The sequence below is a fragment of the Maylandia zebra genome, linkage group LG20, assembly GCF_041146795.1.
Source record: "Maylandia zebra isolate NMK-2024a linkage group LG20, Mzebra_GT3a, whole genome shotgun sequence".
NCBI lineage: Eukaryota > Metazoa > Chordata > Actinopteri > Cichliformes > Cichlidae > Maylandia > Maylandia zebra.
In genome coordinates this window covers 18,882,759-18,909,760 of record NC_135186.1, presented here as the reverse complement: position 1 = coordinate 18,909,760, position 27,002 = coordinate 18,882,759, and the positions used below count along the sequence as shown (strand labels likewise).

At 44.6% G+C, this 27,002-nt stretch overlaps 1 protein-coding gene across 1 annotated transcript in view; it reads left to right on the top strand.

Annotated features, from left to right (window-relative positions):
* The first annotated feature begins 374 nt into the window (after nt 1-374).
* Nucleotides 375-27,002, top strand: part of LOC101473708 (voltage-gated potassium channel subunit beta-2) — a 247,644-nt gene continuing 221,016 nt past the window's right edge. The window contains exons 1-4 of the mRNA XM_012916125.2: nt 375-474; nt 2,019-2,356; nt 12,894-12,937; nt 24,504-24,541. Coding sequence (XP_012771579.1) covers nt 424-474; nt 2,019-2,356; nt 12,894-12,937; nt 24,504-24,541 — 471 coding nt within the window. The 5' untranslated portion in view covers nt 375-423. The remainder of the gene's footprint in view (nt 475-2,018; nt 2,357-12,893; nt 12,938-24,503; nt 24,542-27,002) is intronic.

Sequence of the window (27,002 nt, the reverse complement as noted above, 5' to 3'; positions counted from 1 at the left end):
AAAATAAATCCGCTTGGCATCTTTCTTGGCCTTAAGACAACAATTCTGATGGCTAAAGATCCAAACGGGACACAAAAAAAATAAAAAATAAAAAATAATAATAATAATTAAAAAAACCAGACACATTACTGTAGAGACAAGCAAAATTTCAGGGCCTTAGTATGCTTTCCTCTTAGGCAATCACAAGCTTTTAGTGTAGATGCTTGTTTTAGTGCTATTAAATAATTTACTTGTGAGATTATTTTTTGCCCACTGCAGTGCAGACAGGCTTGGTTATAGGGCTCTGTGTGCCACGTGACCAAGTAGGAGGGAGTAGATAAGCCATATTAACTTGTTCAGTAACTACTTTTAAAGCAGTCCAGAAACTGCTAGCATTAGGCTGACTACAACATACTGCTATATCTGCTAATCACAATCTCTACCATGAGCAGCGTAGTCCAGAATCCCTATATCAGCCGAACACCAACATCTCGGGTAAGTATTGTTTTGGATACACTGATAATGAGAGGGAGAGAAAAAAACTTACGCTCCACAATGTTGCATTATGTAGCCTCTACAATAAAATACAATAGCCTCTACGTGTTCCATCATCATTACCATGAGGAGAGAGGCTTTTAAATTATTGAGTGACTGAGGATTTTCTGATGTAGGTCAGAGGTTTTTAAAAAATTGAGAGGGCAAAGATGATACTGTTTCTTTTATTTGTATGGTATGTATATTGTAAAGGTTGGATTGAGTTGTACTCAAGTATTGTACAGCTAAATTTTACTTTGTGTGGGTTCATGAAGTTAACAGTTGCAAGCTTGATACCCTCTCTTTGAGTAAAATTTGATTTCTAGAGCTTGGAAATATATCATGATAAAACACTCCTCATTTATGAGTTACATCTTTTTTGAATAGTGTCTTCTTTTGGCGTGGTCACTCTGGAGTCTCAGCAGCACAAGGAATATGCCGAACAGTTTGTTGTCAGCTTGTCTTTGTGTTTCTTGGTTTCACATTTACAAAACAACATGATTATCTTAGCTGCAATCCCAATTTTGGGAGTGGGGTGCTGTGTAAATATAAATAAAAATCTCAGAAACATAATTTTAATTAAAAAGGATAACTAGTTGAGGGGGGCAACTGGGAGCCCAGTGGTGGTTATGAAGTGCTGTGAGGGCCAGCAAGGAGGCCAGTCACAAAACCCTCCAGTGCTTTAGCTTGAAGTCAGCTTGAGTGGAGTGAAAGGATACCTGAAGAGACTTTGAAGAAGGAGTGAAACTGGACAGAAAATTGAAAGCAAGACGAATTGAAAGTAGAAACTGCACAGCAATATAAATGAAATATAATTGGGGAAAACTGTAGACAGTGTTTTTGATGGAACTAAAAGAAATGGGCTGAATGAAACAGGGTTTGGATACAGAAAAGCAAAAGCAAAAAGAGTGCTAACACCTAAATGGAAGAAAACAAGCTTACAGTAGGTTAAATTTTGTTCAGCGATGGATCACAAATGTCTATTTGTGCAGTGCCATTCCAGTGAAACCACAAATATATCTGCCTACAAAACATAGTAAATTTCCCCAGTCATTTATAATATGAGAATTTTTCTGGGAAAATGGCAGTTATTAGTGCCTTGAAACGCCTTTTGTTGTGATTTGGTGCTATATAAATAAAATAGAAATATAAATTTATTGACCTCAACAGTTAATACACACATTCTGAACTCCATATTTCAACACTTGAAACACTGCATGAAACTGACTGAGAAAAACTGGCTGACATAGGTTTTTCTTTCTTTCTTTTTTTTTTCAAATCCAACACACCTTTATCCCCACTCACCCATGAATTATTCAGTTTTAGCACTTGAATATTGAAAGCAGCATAGATTGAGTAGATACCAAGAAAAAAAAGCTGTGATTGTATTACAAACTTATATGCATGTGGGTGTGCTACAGTTTACTAAATGTATGATGATGTACTTAATACAGGGTTTTTGGACTCTTGTTTAATTTTTAAAAAAGTTGTCCTCTTACTTCTAGATGCCCAAACCTGGGACCAGTGGAGGGGTGGCACCTGGAGGTCGAGACAGTAATGGAATTTATCGAAGCGGTAGCATCAGCAGTGGAACTGGAGTGTCTGGCAAGATACTTTCCCTGTCATCAATGAGTGAGAGTGTGCACAGTGGCCTAAGCTGTTTGTTGTCAGAGCAAGCAATGGAGCAGGAAGAAAAGCAACAGCGCAGTCGCCACGTAGCAGATTATCAGCGCCTGAGAGAAGTTCGTGCAGCTGCTCAGCTCAAAAATCTTGAGGACTTCCTTAGGATGAACCACATTTCACTTAGGGACAGTGTGTCTTACACCACTGGCATGATTTACAGGTAAGATACACTTACAGATAATTTAGAAGAGATACTGTTAGTTTCTTATACTACCACTATAAAGGTAGACAATAAACTTATTATTGATCACCGGATTATTGTAAAGGTTGTTTAACATTATTCAATTATTGTAAACTGTTTTGGTGAGCAGGTATACTTTACATACAAGTACACATATGTTGTAATATTATTTGGCCTATTCTTGCTGTTGGTAAATTGATATACCTAATCAAGTTGAGAAAAATAAGAAAATAGGGACGCCAGATGTTATCTATATAAACAGAAGATAAATACCAATTCATTTCAATTCAGTTTTATTTATATAGTGCTAAATCACAACAACAGTTGCCTCAAGGCGCTTACATATGGAACTCCTTGTATGTTTATATAGCAACATGTATTCACATGTATGTATATTAAAGTTGTTAACCATCCATTGTCTAAAAAATAAGTGCACACTCAACACTCTTTGACCCGATGCTGTCCACTTCCCATTAGGGGATAAACCTTTTCTAATAAAAACTTTGTATACGAGAACATATAGTACCTGCATCATAGTAGAGGATTTCACAAGTTCCTTTCTAATATCATTACTATATATTTTTCATTATATGTTCCAAAATTTTCACTCACTAAAGTGTGTTTTGTGTATATGTTTTATATGCCAAACAAAGACTCACAACTTGGCTAGCCGCTTGAATAGGTATACCTGAGAAAGAGAAGGCAGGAGAATAAACCAGCTGTTCTCCACAGAACCATCCAAGGTGTACTTGGATGGCTCTCTTCCACAGCATGTCTTTTATCCTGTCTTCCTTCTCTCACCCCAACCGGTCACGGCAGATGGCTGCCTCTCCCTGAGCCTGGTTCTGTCGGAGGTTTCTTCTTGTTAAAAGGGAGTATTTCCTTCCCACTCTCGCCAATGTGCTTGCTGATAGGGGGTCATTTAATTGTTGTTTTTTTCTCTGCATGCATTATTGTAGGGCCTACCTCACCATAAAAGCGCCTTGAGGCAACTGTTGTTATGATTTGGTGCTGTACAATTAAAATTGAATTGAAATGAATTAAATAAGCTGACAACATGAGAACAGCACCACCAAGGCTGGATACTGAGCAATACTGGAACAGCATATGGGAGAAGGACCCAATCCATATTGGCAATGCTCAGTGGCTAGAGGACCTAAGAGCAGACAACAGCAACCTCCCCGAACAGGGTCCAGTAACCATCACAGTGGCAGATATCCAAGAGAGGGTCTCATAGCATGAGTTGGTCAGCACCAGGCCCCAACATGATTCATGCCTACTGGCTGAAGAAGCTGACTGCAATCCATGAGCATCTGGCAGGACAAATGAACCCACTGTTAGTCAATGAGAGACAGCGAGAATGGCTAACCAAAGGCTGGACAGTCCTGATCCTCAAGGATCCCCAGAGAGACTAGTCCCATCTAACTACCGGCCAATAACCTGCCTCAGTACCACATGGAAGCTCCTGTCAGGCATCATAGCAGCTAAGATTAACAGGCACATGGCCAAATACATGAGCGGAGCACAGAAAGGAATTTGTAGGAATACCAGTGAAGCAAACACCAGCTACACCTGAGACTACAAGAAGCCCTATGACTTGATGCCCCACACCTGAATCCTGGAATGCCTCAATCTGTACAAGATCAATAGAACCTTAAGAGCCTTAATCAGGAACTCGATGGGGATGTGGTATAGAACACTGGAGGCTAAGTTCAACCCAATATCACAAGATAGCATCAAGCGAGGGATCTACTAAGGAGATGCTCTGTTTCCACTGTTGTTCTACATAGGCCTGAACCCCCTCAGTGAGATCCTTTACAAAACAGGCTACAAATACCAAGTACGGAATGGACCTAAGGAGCTTGCAAAGAAAAGCGTCTGGACTTGTTTAAGTTGCTTGAAGACGTTTCACCTCTCATCCGAGAAGCTTCTTCAGTTCTAAGGTCAAATGGTGGAGAGTCCCAGATTTAAGCTCTGTGGGAGTAACCCACCAAGAGGGACAATGGACCCCCTAATGATCCTCTACCTAATCACATGAGCCAAGGTGTGAAAATGGGTGTAGGTCACAATCAGCCAAGGTTTCAGGTAAGCTCATTGTCAAACCTAGCCCCACCCTATCATGTGATTTCCTGAGGTCAGATGGCCCAGGATGTGAGTGGGCGTTAAGGCATCCTGGGCTAGGTTTCACAATGAGCTCACCTGGGACTCTCCACCATTTGACCCTAGAACTGAAGAAGCTTCCCAGATGAGAGGTGAAATGTCTTCAAGCAACTTAAAGAAGTCCAGACGCTTTTCTTTCCAAGCTCCTTAGACTACTATGACCTGGATGACTGAGAACCTTCACAGACATACGGAATGGACCAATTGTCAGCAAACTCCTGTACATGGATGACATCAAGCTGTATGCCAAGAGTAAATGAGACATTGATTCACTGATCCACACCACAAAGATCTACAGCAATGACATTGGAATGTCATTCGGACTGGAGAAGTGTAGTCAGATGGTAACGAGAGAGGGAAGGTAGTCAGAACTGAGGGGATCGAACTACTAGAAGCAACATTGCATACACTGAGGACAGTTACAAGTATCTGGGAATCACACAGGCAAATGGGAACCATTAGGAGGCCGCTAGGAAAGCTGCAGCCACCGAGTACCGGCACATACTTAGACAAGTCCTGAGGAGTAAGCTGAATGAAACGAAAGAGATCCGGGCTATCAACACCTACGCCCTGCCTGTGACCAGGTACCCTGTTGGGATAATAAGCTGGTGAGGAGATGGAAGCCACTGACATCAAGACAAGGAAGCTCCTGACCATGCATGGAGGGTTTCACCCCAAGTCCACCACCCTGAGACTGTACGCTAAGTGGAAGAAAGGAGACCAGGACTAGTCAGTGTCAGTACCACGGTCCAGACTGAGACAACAAACATCCATGAATCCACTAGGAAGATGGCAGCTGACCTCAGCAGCACAGAGGCGCTAATCATGGCAACACAAGATCCATTGAGAATGGGGTCTACAGCACCAGACAAGAGCCCAAGTGCAGGCTGTGTAAAGATGCCTCTGAGACAATCCAGCACATAATAGCATTGTGCCAGGTGCTAGCAAGTGTTACTGGCCCCACTATGGTGGGCGTCAGCCAGAATACAATCCTGTAAAACAAGAGAGAAAGTGAACACAGGAGACATGCTGTCATTTGCCTGGTCAGTCTTGCCAGAATTTATTCATACAACACAAGCATATGTTCTCCACTCTTTTTGTAACTCAATTTCACCAGAACTGCTCATTCCCTCAAATAGCTCGTTTTCCACCAGTGCATTTCAATATTAAGCCACACTACTGGCATAAAACAACAAAAGCTTGAAATGAATGAAACAAATGACAAATGCACCTCTTTCCCCTTAAAACTGATAAATAAAATAATTCACATCATCAACGTTGTGTCTTATCATAGAAAGGAAACTTTACCTTCAACATTACTGCACTTCTTGTCCTTGCCAGCATTTTTGTTAGCTGTAGCTCTTTTGCTTTATATGTATTTTTCAGGCTAGTTAGATTCTAACATTGAAACAGCAAGTTTCCACATGACTTCAGGCTGGCCCGGAACACTTTACAGACACGTTATACAAAACATTTGTCATGGACACAAAACTACAAGTTTATCAGGAACTGTAAACCCAGCCGGATTGGTGCGTCTTATTATTATATGGAGACGAGCGCAGTTGCAACAGCTTGCTAGCATTACCCAGGCATACAGCTTAGCTATTACATTCCACAGAGCTAAAGTAGTTTGCATAGCGAAAGTGACATATATCACATATCACACAGCCGTCTTATGTCATGAAAGAATAAGTATCACAGTGTCCAGCTGTGTATTTCTTTATGGTTTTGACCACATTACTGACCTGTAAAACAGGAGAGAAAGTGAACACAGGAGACACGCTGCTGTTGGCCTGGTCAGTCTAGCCAGAATGATAAGCTTATGGCAGCTATGCACCCGACTCAGTTCCCAATAGTGGTGTGTGGATCGATACTGAAATATCAATTCTTCCGATACCAGTAATTTATGTTCTAGAATCGATTCTCATATTAAAATATCAATATTTTAGTACTTTGGGGTAAATTTGTAGTTTATAATTAACAGGAGCCCAATGGAAAGAAACTATATCATTTGGATCGTCTAAATTGGAAGGAACTACTTCCTCTTACGCCTTTCATAGTCATACATATACAGCTGTATAAATGTGTTGCAGGCAGCCCCTGGCGTGCACACTCACAACAATGACTGAGCGTGAACGGAGTCCTGTGTGGACGTATTTTACCTCCACAAACAGTCAAAACGCAGTTTGCGATACATGTGGCAAGACAGTGAGGTGTTGTGGCAACACCACTAACCTTGTTAAACACCTCACAGTAAATCATATCACAGAATATGATGAGCGTATGTTGAGGCCAACTGAAGAGGAGGAGAGGGATAGGAGAGGGTGCTGCAATATTAAGCAATAAGAACAAGTAGTCTGATGTCCTGTAATCATTATGAAGCTATATTATTATTACAATTACATAATACAATTATATATGAAATACAATGAAACATTAAGTTTTTTGTACAAAGTATCTGTATCGGATCAGTATCGTTGATACCACCCTGAATTTTTCTTGGTATCGTATCGGAAAAGAAATCAGTGGTATCGCACATCGCTAGTTCCCAAAGCACACTGCTGCCCCCTACTGTCCAAAGTGTTATAGACTCTCCTGGCAACAGAGTACTTGCATGACATTGTGGACTTAAATTCCACCAATAAACCAGCAACATAAAACATGCATAATAATCTCCATATATCACACCACTTAACTCAAAATTGTGACCACATATTTGTGTGGATCACACAAGCAGGGCATACATTGAATGCCATGTATGGATTCCACGTATGACCACATCCTGGGAACATCTGTGCCGAGTATAGCCTGGAAGTCCCTAGATCAAAATGGGAGACACCGCCTAGGGTAGTCAAGAATGCATGAAATGGACAAACTGGTGATTGCTAACCAAACGGACATAGTAGTGGTGGACAAGCAGAGGAAAACATCCATAGTTAAAATAGAGTAGTGATACAGAATGACAGAAACTTCAGGAAGAAGGAACATGGGAAGCTGGAGAAGTACCAAGGACTCAAAAAAGAGCTTAAGAAGATGTGGGGGGTAAAGGAAACAGTTGTGCCAGTGGTAGTTATCGCACTCGTGCAGTGACCCCCAAGATAGACTAGTAACTCCAGTAGATCTCAGGGACAACATCTGAGATCTTTTTTCAAAAGTAGAACTGATCACGTCTAGTCCTCTCTCCATATTTACAATAATAATAGTCATCTTATTTCATGACAACCTTACCTTTATATAACCTTAGCTTTTATAACTACTGTACGTATGATTAGTTAAGCTAATGTTAGGTACTCAACTGCTGTTAGCTATTCTAGCATTAGTGGTGTAAGTTGATAGTATGTGGCATAAGTTAATGACTACCAGAGAAACTGTCCTAAATATAACTTAAGGAATAAAAACGTTTTTTTCTTACCTTGCATTCATACAACAGTATGTAGAATGTGGGTTTGATTCCAAATTTAGAGTTATAATCGATTGGTTTATACAAGCAGATGGTGCCCCACTTCTTTTTTGTCTTTATCCAGGGATAAAATAGAAAGTCCAGACTCCCAGAAGGCAGCAGTCTGCCATCTAGGTCTGGCTATCATCGATTTTATTATGGTGGAAGCAAAACAACAAACGTAAGAGGGAATTAATGAGGATGTTTATCAAATGTGAAGCGCAGTTTTGATCTTCATTTGTTGCTGGTTCAGTGAATTTTGATTGGAGACTGACAAAATAGTGATGTGTCGGTCGCAAACAAAATGGCTCTTAGAGCCGGGTCTTTGACGTGAACGACGTGAGTCGGCTCCTTATCGTGAGCCGTGGGGTTTTTTTCTTATTCCTTCTCTCATCCTCTCTCGCACTTTTTTCCGCTTCACTCCACACGCGAGTCTTGTGTTTTGTGCTGGGAAGAGGGGGAGGGGCGGTAGTTACACTGGCAGTAGCACAGGAACAGAGCGGGAGGGAAAGAGAGAGAAAGAGAGCCAGGGACACCAACGTCACATTAGAAAGGTATAGTAATCATCCACAACTATTTTCAGTTGCAGATGATAAAGGATTCAGAAAGTTTATTCATGCAGGCTCATATGACAGAGAATATGCATGTTCTTTTTGTTTTCATATTTTAATTTATATTTAATTGTGTTGTGGTTTGCAGCATTTTGTGTTTTGTGTTTCACTTTAAATTTGTTTAAAAGGAAAAAGCTGAAAATGTAAATAGTTAAAAGTTGAAATGTGAATAGTTGGTTTTTGTATTATATGATTTATTTATTACATTTTATGTGGAGTGAATAAATAAAAGTATATTTACGGTGGCCCCTAGAGACAAAGCACTTACAAACACGTACGCACTTCGAAGCACGTACAAACTCAAAAACACGTAAAAACTCAGAAGCACATAAAAACTCAAAACACGTGCAAAACACAAAAGAAGTGCTCCAGGATGCTAGGCGCAGTGTTGAGCTTTTGTTACCTAGTGGCTACACAAGCCAGCAAGTACCAACGACCGGATTTGGTGTGTGGTAGTAACAGGTAAATGAACATTTTTTAAAAATTATTTGAATATATATGAGTGCTTGTGTATAAATACACAAACAATACACATATGCTTTCAATTGTGTAATTTAAGTCAGCGGTCCCCAACCTTTTTTGCGCCACGGACCGGTTTATGCCCGACAATATTTTCACGGACCGACCTTTAAGGTGTCGCGGATAAATACAACAAAATAAAACTAGTACCGGTACCGAAAAAAAGCCGACCCTCGTCAGTGTAACCCCAGCTCTGAAGTGTTTTCACAGCGATTTACCTTACTATCCCTTCGTGTCTCTGTGTACAGATTCCCTGGACCTACCCCTGTGTTACCCGAGTGAGTGGAGTGTGAAGAGGAATGGACGGAGTGTGTGTGTGTGTGTGTGTGACTATCGGCGTCTTTCCCGTTCGTGTGTGGACCCCCGGAGCCCGGCTTTCCCCTCACTTTTGTAAATAATCACCTGGTGTATCATAATAAAGACTCTTGTGCTTTCAAGACCTAGAGCCTGCGCGTGAGTCCGTTCAGTCCCGTTGTGACAATAACGCTGAAAACCGATAAAAACCCTGAAAACCATACATTTCACACCTGAGCCTCAACTCTCGCGGCCTGGTACCAAACGACTCACGGACCAGAACCGGTCCGAGGCCCGGGGGTTGGGGACTGCTGATTTAAGTGATCTAGGTAGCTCTGTTTTGGAAGTTCAGTTAATGCTAGAAATGTGTTTTGGAGTTTGTTAGTGTTTTGGAATTTGTACGTGCTTTGTCTCTAGGGGCCACCGCATATATATAAACATATATAAATAAAACCACTTTTTTTTTACATTAGTAATTACTTTTGTGCATAATTTTATATTATTGTTAATAATAAATTAATTAAAGCAACAAGACAACCTGAAGAGCCGGTTCTGAGCCGAAAGACCCGGCTCTTTTTAGTGAGCCGAGCCGAAAGAGCCGGTTCTCTAATAAGAGCCGGAAATCCCATCACTATGACCAAACATGCAGCATCAGAATCTGTGAGATGTCAGCTTTCAGACCTGATGGCAGGTCTGCGTACGTGCCATCAGGTGAATGATCCACGCTTTGTGTTTACATCTTTGTGCGAAATCCATTTACCTGCTCTCATTTGCTGTTTTAGCTGTTTGGTTGTTGCTGAAATAGTTTTGTGAGCTTTAACCTGAGATTGTTGGGTTTCTGGCAAAATATATTTATATTTAAAAATCGATTCAGGATTTAATTAATCAATATTGCGTTATTTAAGCTAAAATCGATTTGAATTGGAAAACTGATTTTCTAAACCCACCCCTACTGCCAATTACTGGCAGCCGGCTCTTTGCAGGCTGTTTCCAACTATGCTGATTAAAGAGAAACTACCACAGGTTTTTTATAGGTAATAATGCACACTTTTTAGGTTGCTTCAATAAATATTAGAGATGGCACGATACCACTTTTTTATGTCCGATACCGATATCATAAATTTGGATATCTGCCGATACCAATATGAATCCGATATAGTGTGTTTGAATCAACAAAACTGTTTTTTAAAATATCTTGCTGCATTTTGTATAAGTTCATACTCAAGTTTAAAACAACAACTACACTAAAGCTATTCTGTTATACCTGTATGCAAAAAAAAATATTTCATAGTTCAGCAATACTGATCAATCTAATAAACTTAAACCTACACCATCTTCCCTATTCTGGTATTTTAAAGAGTACTTAGCGTAAATATTAAGCAACCTAACTAATAGGGTTCCAACTCCCAGCAACAACAAAAATAAATAAATAAAAAATAGGGAACCACCCTCTACCTCATGATGCTTAATCGACGTAATCAACCTTAATTTGATGCAGTGTGGAAAAAAATGCACAGAAATAAATTATTTTTCAATATATTAAAATATTAAATAGATTCAACATCTTTCTTCAACAAAATTGCAGACTGCACAGATGGTACCTTCCCAAAGGAAAAAGTACTATAGCTTACTAGGGTATATATATTAGACTTAATAGTTACTATATACAGTAATGGACTTCTATTCATTTTGCATCAAATTAAAACTTTGGGTGTCAGATAATTATTTATTAAAAGCTAGACATTTTAAATGAGAATAAGAAAGAAAAGTATGTCTTTGTGCCTCCTTTTCCCTGTTAATGCCCTATCGGCCCCCCTGGCTAAACTGTGTATCCGCAGATACACAGTTTAGATCCGCCCCTGCACAGTTACCAGCGTCAGCTACGTAGAAAAAGATCCTGGTGTAGAAAGTAATATTAAACAAATTCTAACAACAGCTTAAACGTGCTGCTGTTGTTTATCCGCTGGTTTCCTCTTTCTGGTGCAAAGTGGGCCAAAAACAAACAAGACAGACGGACTCGCAACAGAAAAGCCGATCAGCTGATCATTAAGCAATTTCATGATTGAAGTAGCAGCAAGAAGAGGCAGTCGCTCCATATATCGTTTGTTAAGCTTAACGCAGGAATACTTTACAAACATTCAGAGATGGACTTACACACTTGCTTTACTTCTCTTGGGATAACTTTGTCGGAGATGAAATGCCGGGTTGCTAGCGAAGCTCCACATGCTATCCAGACCACCGACAGGTCCCGCATGCCACAGCCGCTCTATCACGTGATGCATACTGCTCCGACGTGCTAACGTTCTGAGGCGAGTTACGGCGTGTTGCAAGTTTTGTGAGGAGCTTTCGTGATATTTAATGGATCGGATTACATTTTTTATTTTTCTCCGATATCCGATCCAGTAATTTAGGTCAGTATCGGACCAATACCGATACGTAATATCGGATCGGTCCATCTCTAATAAATATTAATATGTTATTAAATAGAAACCGTCAGTTTTGCATTTTGCAGCTCTGTTTTCCACTTATTACACAGAAACTACCAGGTAATTGAGTGGTAATAATTTAGAAACTACCAGATTATGACATTCTTGTGCATTGTGTGTGTGTGTGTGTGTGTGTGTGTGTGTGTGTGTGTGTGTGTACTATTGCCACTTTATTATTGAGCTGTAATAGGAAATGTTACCAAACTTTTTTTATATACATAAAATATACATTTTTTTTCTCATGCACTTGGTCAGTGATCACCACTCTCATGCTTTCAATAGAATAAGTTGCTCATTTAACATGAGTGAAACTGTGACAGAGCATATTGGCACAGCTCAGACAGTATCCAACTGGACAGCTTCATACCCTGTTCTAAGGTAACAGATGCTGCCTTTTCTGTATTCTCAGTATTTTTGCTTCTTTGGGAACTTTTAAAATAACACTTTAAAATAATGGAAATTCAACAGACATTTCCTGTAATTAAAAGAGTTCAAGAGATAGGAAGCTCAAGTTAGAAGCTTGAGATAGAAGTTCAAGCTCCTCTTGAGCTTCTATCACACACACACACACACACACACACACACACACACACACGCCCTCTTACAGCATCCATAAGTGACTGAGACTCTCTTCTAGACACCACAGGCACAATGTACATTTCATATTTTTAATTTAAATAGTTCAGATTGTCTATTTTATTTAATTCATTTAATGTACATAATTCACCCACTTGCTGCACTCAATGCCACTTACTGCACATAGTGCCCCCCATGTATATATTCACTTAATGTATATAATGTTCTTCTCTCCCCTTTTGCACAGTCGAGGAGTGTGTCAGGATACATTTCACTGCATGTTGTACTTGTATAACTATGCATGTGACAAATAAAGAATCTTGAATCTATCTTGAATCTTGAGTTTCAAAGTGTTCATGTATGTATTTTGTTACAGTTTTTATGGTAAATAAATCTATTCCTACTGCTTATTATTTCTTCTTTGTTAACAGAAATCTTGGTAAATCAGGGCTCAGAGTATCCTGCCTTGGATTAGGTAAGTATGGTATATATGGAACATATACAAATTTAAGGTGTATTCTGTATTCAGTTTTCTTTAAAATGACAAAATACCCGGTATTCCCTTGATACTGTGTGATAAGTCATAAAAATGTGAATCATTTTAAAAGAAATGTTTTACCATGTTAATTATGACGGTTCAGTATGTCCATTTTCAATTTATAAACTATGGCTGTAGTGATGCTAGCACATTTTAGCAGCTCTGGTAACCTTATTGATGTGATAAATATGAACAGATATTCTTTCTCTGACTTTTTGGATCAACAAGTACTGTAGAAGTTTTGTCTCGTCTCTATCTTGTATCTACTTACTTTTAAGAAGTGTTGAGACATCCAGCAGTTGATGTCATTAGTGCAGCTTATTAATTTGTGGATGGATTTTTTATCATCAGAGGAAAGTGATAAGTAATACTGTGTAATGTAATGGACCGAGGACTGACACAACTGATTGAATTTTTCATTTGTGCAGAACTAAAATTGCGAATTGAAAAATAAAAACTGTTGAGCTGTTGAAATTATTTTTAAAACAGTGAAATACAGATGGGGATGGGGTTGAGTAAAGAGGTATAAGACTTGATGAATGACTGCTTCTTTAGGATTTACAGGTTAGAATGTGAGCATTGAGCCTGTGGCAGTAATTAGATCATTATGTGAGGGAGTGCTAGATAGATTACTATGAGAGGCTAAGATATTACACAAGACACCAATTCATCACACCTATTTGTTGAAAGAAATTCAGTTGGTATGTTTTTGGAGGCATTAAACAGTTTATCAGTGGATGAAGACAAAAAAATGGAATAGACTGGATTTTATTGATCAATTGGGAGATGTAGGATTGTCTGGCTGATTTGATTCCATTGTTGGAGAAGTAAAGTGCATTATTTCTTTTTTTTTATTAATTTATGATGATGATGATGATGATTATTGCATCATTCTGTAGGATCTCCAGCAGTGTCTGTTTACCACGTTTACCTTTACATTGTTTCTCTAGGGTGCTTTTGATGAACCACATTCATTAATAGTTTTGACAGGGGCAATGTGGTCAATCATTTGATAAATGGTACTACAGAATGTGTCCATCATTTCATCACATAATTACAGTAGTGTACACTTTGAAAACTCACTGATGAATAAATTCAGCTTTGCTGTCATTGATATGATGCTTATTGACAAATCAATTTGTATTTGTTTTTGACAGATGAATAAAATATTTATGAAAAGAGAAAAATAGCTCACCAATTTCTTCCAGGAAGCCGTGTCTCAGTCTGGGAGGATGATATATAGTAAGCAGTAATACAGCAGGAGAAACTGACGTTATAGAATAAATCGACGAAATAGAATTATTAAATCTACATAACTAAATATTTAAAACTCAGATAATTTTCAAGTAGCAAAGTTTTACAATAAAAAAATTTGTTGTTATAAATCACATTGCCCCTCTTGTTTTTATGGATGCAATGTTCAAAAGTGTAATTGGTGGGTGATGCTTCAATCAGCTCTATATTTCCAGTGTCATGAAGCCAGGTTTCAGTAAGAAGCAGTCTGGTCCTGGGCCGGGACCACCTGATCATCTTGCATAACATGTGCAGGCTTAAGTCTGTCAACAGAGACACCCTCCTGCCAACCGCCAAAGTCCAAAAAGAAATGTTTTTCGCCCAGTTTAAGAACGCTGTGTGGCCCGTCATATGGTGGACACAGTCCTATGGGCATCATGCCTGACGAAAACGAAACGAGCAAAGTCCAACGACCTCGGAACAAAAGTGTCAGGCAGGCAGTGGTGCACAGGACCAGGAACAGGAAATGAGTGTCTTGGGGGGCGAAAAAGCAACATAGAGGTATCGAAACACGGGGGGGGGGGGGCTCTCATGTAGTGATGTTCGATTCGTGAACGAATCGTTCAATACTTGAGAATCACTTTACTGACTCGTGAATCATGATTCACAAGCCCAACTGACTCACTGACTCATCCCTGTTGCTGTTAGCAAACTAATTCCATTAGTAGAAATATATCTAGCTTATAATTAAAATTGTGGGGGAAAAACAACAGCCAGTTTCGTAACAAAAGCATTTCTGCTCTGAACTGGAAGAAAAAACCCTGAGTAGAAGCTCACATCAAGAAAATAGCTCCTCGGTTCAGAGTAGCATCGCGCTGCTAACATGCTAACAACACATTTGAGCTACTCACCCCCTCGCTTCCTGTGCTGAATCGTAAGCATAAGCGAATCACTCAGGACGCGCTCACCCCCTCCCTCCTGTGTTGAATCAAAGAGCGAGCGAACGAATCACTCACTCACTCACTCACTCACTAACCCCCTCCCTCCTGTGCTGAATCAATGAGCGAACCAATCACTCAGGACTCACTAACCCCCTTCCTCATGTGCTGAATCAAAGAGCGAGCGAACGAATCACTCACTCACCCCCTCCCTCCTGTGCTGAATCATAGAGCGAGCGAACGAATCACTCACTCACCCCCTCCCTCCTGGCTCACAGCTTCTTATTCTTCTTGGTTGGCAAACAATGTTAAGGCGCATTACCGCCCCCTGGCTCACAGCGCAGTGGACATTTAGATGAGAAAATATATATTTGACACACTTAAGGAAAATACTAATAAAATACAAATAAACAAAATAAATGTTTATTAAGCAATTTTGATAGGAAGTTGCTTAATGTCAAAGGAGCTTGCAAAGGAAAGCGTCTGGACGCTTTTCTTTGCAAGCTCCTTTGACTACGATGACCTGGATGACTGAGAACCTTCACAGACGTAGAAGTTGCTTAATTTTAGAAATGTTTTTGCTCTTTTTTCTCTATAAAATAGTTTTGGTTTTTTTTTTAATCATTCATCTTAGCAGTGGGATTTACATGAAAAGCGAAACAAATTAAGTTTGAGTGAAAATGTAAAATTTTGGCACTCTCTGGTCAACTGACTCAGTGAATCAAATGACTCAAAAATCTGATTCACTTTGGTGAGTGACTCATTAATACTCGATTCAGTAAAAAGAATCAAATTTACCATCACTACTCTCAGGTAAGAATTTCCCGGGGACCCGGAGGGGCTGGCCGAGGGAGACCCCGAGGTCTTCTTTAACCGCACTACTCAATCCCAGTAAAACCCACGGAAGACGGTCGACCCAGTCGCCACCTGTTAAGGAAGCCCAGAGCACGGCCTTCCCGTTAGCTTGCGGGTGGTATGCTGTGGTGCGGTGGACCTTGACCCCCAGGCCATCAGCCATGGCAGACCAAAGCTCAGAAACAAACTGGGGGGCCCTGTCTGAGGTAATGTCAGCAGGGGGACCGAAACGCGAAACCCACGTTGACAAAAATGCTCTGGCCACTGTCACCGCTGTCGTGGACACAGGGGTACCGCCTCCGGCCACCTGGTCGTGCGGTCCACCACAGTCAAAAGGTGCGTGAAACCCTGTGACTGCAGCAAGGGACCAACCAGGTCCACATGAACGTGATCGAAACGCCTACCGGGGACACGGAATAGTTCGAGGGGTGCCTGCGTGTGCCGGTTGATTTTCGAGTGTTGGGATGGGATACAAGCTGCCGGCCATTATTTCACCATTTTGCGAAGGCCCGGCCAAACAAACCTGGCGCTGACCAGCTTGACCGAGGCCCGGACGCTGGGATGAGAGAGGGCGTGCACCGAGTCAAAAACACGACAACGCCATGAAAGGGGAACCACCGAGCGGGGGCGGCTGGTGGAGACATCGCAAAGCAGGTGTGGACCGCCGTCCCACACAGAGGTGTCCTCCAGCAAGAGGCCCGTTTTCGTTGACTGAAGGGCAAGGATGTCCGGGTCAGCACGTTGTTCAGCGGACATGGCAGCGTAGTCGATGCCGACATACACCAGAGAAACCAACACGCGTGGGAGACAGTCAGCGACTGGATTGGACTTACCAGTCACATGCTGAATGTTTGTGGTAAACTCTGAAATGGCCACCAACTGGCACTGCTGACATGCGCTCCATGGGTCAGAGACCTTGGACATGGCAAAAGTCAAAGGTTTGTGGTCAACGTACGCAGTAAAGTTGCGACCCTCGAGGAAAAAACAAAAATGTTGTGTTGCGAGGTGCAGGGCCAGCAACTCCCTGTCAAAAACACTGTACTTGCGTTCGGCATCCCGGAGCGTACGACTGAAAAAGGCCAGCGGTTGCCAGAGACCTGAAACCAGCTGCTCCAACAAGGCAACCCAAATGGGCAACATCAATATATCATCCAGGTAAACAAAAACGAACGGCAGCCCGCGCAAAACGGAGTCCATCAGCCGCTGAAAGGTCTGGGTGGCACCTTTCAGGCCAAATGGCATGCGCAAAACCTGGTGATACCCCCGCACCAAGTCAATTTAAGAAAAAAATCGAGGTTCCGGCGAGATTGGCCGAAAAATCCTGAATGTGGGGGATGGGGTAACGGTCATTCTCCGTGGCATTATTTCAACGCCGGAAATCTCCGCATGGCCGCCACCGAGCGACCGATTTGGGCACTATGTGAAGCGGAGAGGCCCATGCACTGTTCGAACGCTGTACAATGCCAAGGCGCTCCATGGCTGCAAACTCTTCCTGAGCGACGGACAGTTTCGCGGGGTTGAGCCGGCGCCTCAACCCTGTGCTTCGTTACCGTTAGGGTAAGACAGCGATGGAAACTCTAAAAGCAAACGCTGAAAAGCAACCCCGGAGGTCACTACATTAGCCCGAATGAGGGGCTCGGCGGCCCGAGTAAAACAGGGTAGCGAAGAAAACGAGAGAGCACAAACATACTGTGGATGCAGGGGCGGAGGACAGAAGAGGGAGACAGTGAGACGGTGGTGGCCTAAAGAGAGAAGGAGGTATAAGCTGTGTCTCCCATCTATTATATTGGGGAACGTTCTGTCACTAGCAAACAAGATAGATGAGCTAACAGTGCTAGCATGGAGTCAAAGGGAATATAAGGAGTGTAGCTTGATGTGCTTCACTTAATCAAGGACGCACCAGGATACTCCTGATGAAAACTTATCCTTGAAAGACTTCCACACTGATCAGACCAGGGGGTTTGTGATTCTTGTTAACAACAGAGAGTGTAACCTTGCTCATATAACAATCAAGGAGCGGATTTATTTTGTCTGCCTTTCTTTGCTGTCAAATAAATTAGTTTAAGGACTTTAAAAAGTCTGTGTTTTGTGTCTGCCTTTGGGCCCATCCTCACTTCGCTCATGACAGTACAACCTGGCCAGTCATGGACCCAGCAGATCCAATATTTGCAGCCATTAAGTCACACGGGGTGCTTTGTCGGGCTCACACAAGCAAGTGTTGCAGTATTTAGACAAACAATGCCAAGGAATCAGCGACACACAAGACAAGATGTGTTTGGTAGTTTGTGACATTCATCCTAGTGTAACTGCTTAGGCACCAAATCTTGAGTGCTAGCGCGGCCTGAGTCTTACTATATATTTTGACCTATTGCGGCGTGCCTTAATTTGTTCACGCCGTTTTTGAAGACAGTTCCACATAGTGACTATTAAATATCCATCAGGGCAGTTGCTGTGAGGCTGATTTTGCAACTATAAAATCAGCCACACATCAACTGTTCCCTGACTTTAAGACAGAGGCAGCTGAGACATGCTGGCCTGAATATGTGCTACTGGGGTTTTAAATAAAAGACCAATTTGTCTCTCATGATGAGCCTCCTTGGTTTGAAAAATTTGTTTCCCTCATGCTCTGTATTGACATTAATGATAGGTTTGTAGCTTAAACCTATTCAATATAATTTAATTACACAGCAAAGCAAGACACGAATAGGCAAAGTTCTTTATGTTTCTTGTGCACGGGAGAGAACTGGACAAACGCCGTTCCTTCGCTCGACCCCATTTGCTCTCGTCTGCTCCCCCGTAACACTGCTCTTTTATTGAGGTTACATGAATATACATAGGTTCATTAACATATGACGTCTACATACACACAAAGAGTACCTTGCCTGTGCGTTGTGTAAGTGTGTGTGTGTGTGTGTGTGTGTGGTCAGTGTGTGTGGTCAGTGTATGACCCCATAAAGACTTCCCTAAATCTGCTGGTCTGGAAGTCCAGCAGTTCATCTAAACAAAAGGCACTTAGCCTAAAACAGATATAGATAGGTTTATCCTACCATAAAACAATAAGACAAGGTACGACCTCTTCCCATGCTCCCAGGATGTAGGTGTGAATGCCAGAACACTCTGGAATGCACACCAAGCCTTTGCAGACTATTAAGGATCACACATCCTATCACTACACAATCGATTATACACCTCTAAGCATATATGGAAACAAGATGGCGCCGAGTATGGCAGCCTCGTCGCGAGCTCCCCCAAGCAACAGCTGTTTTCTGTGTTTAATTTTACTTTTCCTTTATTTTTTCACGACTAGTACATGTCTCCTTGTGTACGACCAACAAACCTTACTGGACATAAAAGACGGACTTTCTTATAACTAACAAGTTTTGCAACACGGACGCTCCGTTTGCAGACCCCCCATTCATCTCACCTGAGACGCCTTTGTTCTCTGGCCCTGGAGGCCGCAAACGCCGACGCAGAGGGAGAAGATCTGGCGTTCTGGTTCGACTGAGACGGCGCACTAACAGACCACCAGACCAGTTTATTACTGGCTAATGTGCAGTCTCTGGAGAACAAGCTATGCGAGCTTCGGGCACGGATCTCATTCCAGCGAGAGATGCGGGACTGCTGCGTGATCTGCCTCACAGAAACCTGGCTATCGGACAAGGTACCGGACTCCGCAATACAACTACCGGGGTTCTCCGTGCATTGCGCGGACAGGTCACAGGATCTTACTGGGAAAAGCAGAGGCGGTGGTGTATGTTTCATGATCAACAACAGCTGGTGTGATTATGCGAACGTGCACCCGGTCAAATCCTTCTGCTCACCGGACCTGGAGTACCTGATGATTAAGTGCAGGCCATTCTGGCTACCGAGGGAATTTACAGCAGTGATTATTACGGCTGTTTACATTCCCCCACAAGCCGACACTGACCGAGCACTCAGGGAACTGTACAGCGCGATCAGCAGTGAGGAAACCGCACACCCAGAGGCAGCATTTATCGCAGCCGGCGACTTTAATAAGGGAAACCTGAAGAAAGTCTCACCCAAACTCCACCAACACATCCATTTTAACACTCGTGGAAATCGGCCACTCGACCACTGCTACACCTCTTTCGGACCCTCTTTGCCTGAGTGGCCGCCGTTGCCTTCCGCACGGCCGGCCCCGGACCCTCTTTGCCTGAGTGGCCGCCGTTGCCTTCCGCGCGGCCGGCCCCGGACCAGCGCTGTCGCCGTTGCCTTCCGCACGGTCGGCCTCCCGAACTGTGTCCACGACGCCGCCGTTGCCTTCCGCACGGTCGGCCCCCTGAACTGTTTGGACTCCTGTGCTGTCGGCCCCCGGGCCGGCCCCCTGAACTCTTCTGTTTTGGATTCCATTTTTCTTGGGCTGTGGTGTGTTTTGTTTCATTGGTTTTTTTGGGTTGGGACTCGTGTTTTGTTTTTCTTTTTGTCTTTTGGCCTTCTGGTGCTCCTGTTTTGTTTTGCCTCGATACGTGTGTTTGCTATACCATATATCAGTAAGAGCAGATATAACCTCTCTCCTAAGTTGTGTGTGCATGCCAGAGTGCTCTGGGAGGCACACAGAGTCTCCACAGACGGAGTCCACACCGAGACAGCACCGGTGGGCGGCCACGTGGTCCGCGGCCGAGACGAGACAGTTCAGGCGGGCGGCCACGTGGCCCGCGGCCGAGACGAGACAGTTCAAGCGGGCGGCCGAGTGGAAGGTGGTGGCGACCACTGAGCCGGTCCGGTGGGCGGCCGCAAGGAAGGCGGCGGCGGCCACTGAGCAGGTCCGGTGGGCGGCCGCGAGGAAAGCGGCGGCGGCCACTGAGCAGGTCCGGTGGGCGGCCGCGAGGAAGGCGGCGGCGGCCACTGAGCAGGTCCGGTGGGCGGCCGCGAGGAAGGCGGCGGCGGCCACTGAGCAGGTCCGGTGGGCGGCCGCGAGGAAGGCGGCGGCGGCCACTGAGCAGGTCCGGTGGGCGGCCGCGAGGAAAGCGGCGGCGGCCACTGAGCAGGTCCGGTGGGCGGCCGCGAGGAAGGCGGCGGCGGCCACTGAGCAGGTCCGGTGGGCGGCCGCGAGGAAAGCGGCGGCGGCCACTGAGCAGGTCCGGTGGGCGGCCGCGAGGAAAGCGGCGGCGGCCACTGAGCAGGTCCGGTGGGCGGCCGCGAGGAAGGCGGCGGCGGCCACTGAGCAGGTCCGGTGGGCGGCCGCGAGGAAGGCGGCCGCAATGACGACGTCCAGAACATGGCTGACGTGACGACGCGGCAGCCGCAGGACCAGGCGAAGCAGAAGCTGAGGCCGAGGCCTGACCAGGCGAAGCAGAAGCAGAGGCCGAGGCTGGACCAGGCGAAGCAGAAGCAGAGGCCGAGGCTGGACCAGGCGAAGCTGAGGCAGAGGCCGAACCAGGCGAAGCAGACGCTGAGTCTGAGGCCGGACCAGGCGAAACAGCCGCTGAGGCTGAGGCCGGACCAGGCGAAGCAGACGCTGAGGCCGAGGCCGGACCAGGCGAAGCAGACGCTGAGGCCGAGGCCGGACCAGTCGAAGCAGAGGCCGAGGCCGGACCAGGCGAGGCAGCGACTGAGTCCGATGCCGGACCAGGCGGCGCGGAAGCCTCTGGCTGGAGACAGGCAGGGCCAGTAGGCGCGGAAGCCTCTGGCTGGAGACAGGTAGGGCCAGGCGGCGCGGAAGCCTCTGGCTGGAGACAGGCAGGGCCAGTAGGCGCGGAAGCCTCTGGCTGGAGACAGGCAGGGCCAGTAGGCGCGGAAGCCTCTGACTGGAGACAGGCAGGGCCAGTAGGCGCGGAAGCCTCTGGCTGAGGAGCGGCCGGGCCAGCGGGTGCGGAAACCCCTGGCTGAGGAGCGGCCGGGCCAGCGGGTGCGGAAACCCCTGGCTGAGGAGCGGGAGAGCTCACAGCTGGCTCTGGGTGCTGTGGCTGCAGGTCTGGGAACTGAACAGGATGGTAGACGGGCGACTGGGAGACAGGAGGCGACTGGACTACAGACTGAGCAGGAGCAGACTGGACTGACTGGACTACAGACTGGACCGGAGCAGACTGGACTGACTGGACTACAGACTGGACCGGGGCAGACTGGACTGACTGGACTATAGACTGGACCGGGGCAGACTGGACTGACTGGACTACAGACTGGACCGGGGAAGACTGGACTGACTGGACTACAGACTGGACAGGGGCAGACTGGACTGACTGGACTACGGACTGACTGGAGGGGACTGGAGGACAGGAGACGGAAGTACAGGGGGCTGGAGTGAAGGCTGAACAGCAGGTGAGGGAACTGACTGGAGTGGAGGCTGAACAGCAGGTGAGGGTACTGACTGGAGTGGAAGCTGAACAGCAGGTGAGGGAACTGACTGGAGTGGAAGCTGAACAGCAGGTGAGGGAACTGACTGGAGTGGAAGCTGAACAGCAGGTGAGGGATCTGACTGGAGTGGAAGCTGAACAGCAGGTGAGGGAACTGACTGGAGTGGAGATGCTAAGGGATGAACAGAGGTAGGCGAGGCTGACGACGGAGCTGAGGTTGGTGTGGCTAATGGCTGAGCTACAGACTGAGCTAGTGACGGAGATAAAATTACAGCTTGGGCTAGTAAGGCTGGTGCCTGGGCAGGGGACAGTTCAGCTAATCTAACTAGGGATAGTGCGAGGGTGTGAAAGGCTGGGTCAGGAGGTGGATGAAGTGGTGAGGTAGCAGGTGAACCGGTTAGCTCTTCCAAGCCTCTAGGGAGGTCTGGCTGGGTTCTGGCTGCCCTCAGCCTGGGCGCTGGGACAGGCACCCCCACCCGAGAAACAGAAGCAGGTGTGGAGGTAGACTGGGTCACAGCTGCCCTCGTCCTGGGAGCTGGCACAGGTTTGGGTGTAGGCTGACTGATAGGGGTGGAAATAATGACTGGGTGGGTGAATCTGCCAAGTTTCTCAGGGATTATGCTGGTCCTTCTGCCACCACTATTTACAGTCTTTGGGGGAGCAGAGCAGAACAAATCTTCCCAGTCCACAGAATCCTCCAGGAGGGAAACATCCCATGAATGAGAGATGGGTTTATGATTGGTTTTAAGTGGAGAGTCAAATGAGGGTGGAAAACAGTCACTGGAACTCACCACCGGGAATTGCTGGAAATAGTCCATTTTATGGCGGCGTGTGCGCCGCTTTCTCCGGGAGGAGGAAGCGGGCCGGGTACACGTCCGAGCCTCTGGCACGGGAACCTCTGTTGAGCCGAGGTGGGAGGCGGAGCCGCTGTGCCGTGGCGAGGTTGAAGGTCCGGTGAATGAGGCAGGTGACGTGTGAGCGAGGAGCGGACTCGCGAGAGAGGGAGCCGCCGAAGCGCGGCGCGAAACGCCCACTCTCCGCGGCAGATGCTCCGGTGCAGGTGAGGCAGCAGGTGGGAGAACGCGGTGTCTCCGAGGTCCGCCCAGAGCCAGGCGAGTACCCTCGAAGATGTGCTCTCGCTCCGTGAAGAGCCGCTGTTTCTCCTTGAGCTTTTCCGCACACAAGGAGAGCGCTACCTCCTGCCCCTCGTAGAGGTCCGAGTCCGCTGGGTTCCAATCGTGTCTTCGTGGCACGGGTCGTGTCATTCTGTCAGGCGTTGTGTGGAGGCGAGGAAGAAGGAACCCAAACGCAGGACTGGCAGGTAGGTAAAGGTTTATTATAGGGAGTGGGTGAACAGAGGGTGAACGGACACTGACTGGCTGGACAACTGAACGGCTGACTGAAGTGAGGGAACACACGGGAAGGACAACGTAACATCAATGACACGACAGTAAACGGGTAGAAACAGAGTGCTTAAATACACAGACTGATGAGGATGATAATGAGAGGCCGGTGGGTACACAGCTGAACATAATCTGGCTAATGACACAGGAAAAGCAGGAAGTGAGCACATGGAAGTGGCAAAATAAACTGAACATTAACAAAACTGAAAACACTGGGTCACCGACCCAGGAACCCTGACAGGACCCTTTTAAATTTTAGTTGAACACCCCTGTCTGCTAGTTTGGTGTGGCATGTTTAATGTTTACTGACACCAAACAAAATTCTACAACAAATATTTGTATCTTAAGGAAGACCCATTGTATATATGAACAAACTGGGAGCCATTGGATCAAAATATAAAATATCAAAATTTTATTGTCTTAGGAGGACAAGTCATCTTCTTTTATACACTCTGTTTTTATGTAAAAATGTTTCAAAGTTGTAGTAATATTTACAGCCTAAACATGTTCCCCCAATCAGAATTTTGTCCAATGTTTAGAGCAAATAAAAGGTATTACATAATGTCTGCTAAAACATGTGTTTGCACACACACACACAGAAATTTTGATATTTTATTTTTATGTTACTGGAACTTTGGAGGCCAGGTCTGCTACAACATGTGCCACACACACACACACACACACACACACACACACACACACACACACACACACACACACACACAAACAAAGAAAGTGTAAAGTTTTTATTCTTTTGCAGGAACTTGGGTTACCTTTGGAGGTCAGGTCACAGATGAGGTAAGAGACAACAAATACCTTTTACTTCCGCATGTAAATTCAATCTCATTGTGAAATGAATGGACCCCATGTAGCCTCAGGTGACAGTTTTGTTGTGCTCTATTTGCACAATACATCCTTTTTTTTCTTTATGTTGGGAGATCAGCTTTTCAGCTGCTTCTCCACTCAACTCTGTACTCAGCCACTCTCTCGAGCCTCTGCGTCACTGAAAATAGGGAGAGTCTACGGCGTTATTTTTGTGCCACTATTCTGAGCGCACATAAAAAAATTTTGCAGGTGTTGCATTTTGAGGAGAAATTTATTTTGAGCGAAGAAAAGCTAAATTTGAGTGAAAAAATTCATTGCTGTGTGCAAAAAATGTATTTCAGTGTTTGCTGTTATCCATACACACACACACACACACAATAGCAGCTCCTCTCGCTCAGTTTTTGCATTTGCGCTTGCTCGCATTGTGTTGCTTGCAGTCTCAACATTTCTGCCCATGCGCGTTCAACTTTGATTATTCTATTCTATTCTATTCTATATATTTGTATGGCTCCTCCACTTTAATCAGGTCCAACATCCCCCGTGGAGAAAATTCTGTGAAGGCCTGGGGCACCTCTTGCACTCCAAAACAACAGAGGGTCTAACCAGCAATCCCAATTGCATTCATCCTCATGAATGAAATTTCGAATTTTAAAGTCTTATCCAGCCGCTTCACCACCCTATCAGTCTGAGAGTGGTAGATGCTGGTCCGAATAGATTTAATGCCCAGTAATTCATACAGCTCTTCCAGTGTGCGAGACATGAACGACATGCCCTGGTCAGTCATTATCACAAGATTACCTGAAACAGCGCTTGCGCTACATTCATTGCAGAAATGGTGAGCAGCAGCACTGCTTCCAGGTATCCCCTTGCATAATCCATCAGAACTAATACAAAGCAATAGCCGTGTGCACTCCGGTAAAATAGCCTGATGAAAACCATTCCAATGCACCACCCCTCCACTGCAGCAGAGCCACAGACCAGACCCCTGCCACACTCATGTTTAAGATGGTGTTCCTATGATTCAGATGAATATGCAATTTCTGAGACAATCATGAAATGACAGCAAATAAGAATGATCTGGTACTAACTGTGACTTTGCAAAAATTATAGTTGTTGTCAACAAGCATGTGCTCCCTTAAGCATATTACTAAAAATCTAGATTTAAAATTATCCATCGCTTAAAGGAGAGGTTTAAGAAGTATGCATTTCCAGTTTGTCATTTTAATATTTTGTTTTGTGTCATAAAGAAGTATAATTGAGGAAGAACAGAATAAACAATGTCAGAGCCCCACAAAATGACTTCCAGTTGACCACTGTTATAATTTTCTCTGATAAAAACAATCAGAAACAGACTTCATGAGGGTGACCTGAGGGCCTGATGAAATGGCCCCTTGGCTCACTGGCCAGATTGTGGGACCCAATTGGCATTTCCCATAGAATACCAGAACTGGCAGGCCCTCCACTGGCACCCTGTGCTTTTCACAGATCAGTGAAAGCAAGTACCAGTACCAAGATCTAGCTGGACAAGCACAAGCACAAGAGCACTGTCAGAAGCCATAAGAAGGTTAAGGTCAAGGTCAAATTTATTTATAGAAGTAGACGACATAGGTCAATATAAACAACTTAAACAACAACTACAACTGTTAAAACCAAAATGTTTTGGTCAAAGCGTGTTAAAAGCCAGACCATGAGACTTCCGGTCTGTCGGGCCGAGTGATGGCTGTGTAGAGTAAACACTCCCAACTTTATTACTCTTTTCCCCAACTTATCTAACTTGAAACCTAAAAAACTTGGACTGTAAGTGCTGGATACCTTTTTCCAAAACAAAAATGCCCAGAAAACTCAAGAAAAAGAACATAAGTGAACGTAGAGAAGTGGGATAAGACGCCTCATCCCAAGCTAGTAGTAATATGGAAGAAGAGCAGCAACCTGATGCAAATGCTAATGTGAAAGACCTCCCCCCCTACTAGGGATATGATATTAAAAGAACTGCGTGCTTTCAGAAAAGACACAAATGAGTAGTTTAATGCCATAAGGGAGGATGTGAATGACATCGGCAAAAGACTTGATGAAGCAGATGGATGCATAGTGGAGAACTTGAATCTAGGTTTTGGAGGAGTTGCTAATGGAATTAGCGATATGAGACAAAGCTGATGGATCTAGAGTAATGTTCATTTCGCAAGAATCTCAGAATATACGTCGTGAAGGAAGGGGAAGGACACATTTCCATCGGAGACTTTTTTGGAAAAGACATTGGGTCTCTCTTCTCCCCCCGCGCTGGGGATTGAAAGAGCTCCCAGTACTGTTGCTGAGACAGTACTGGGACGGAACCCTGCCACGCTCATTTGTTGTGAAATTCGCAAGTTATCGTACCAAGGAGGATATTCTCAAGAAGGCTTGGCAGGCTAGGGTGCTTTATTTTCCAAGCCCCAGG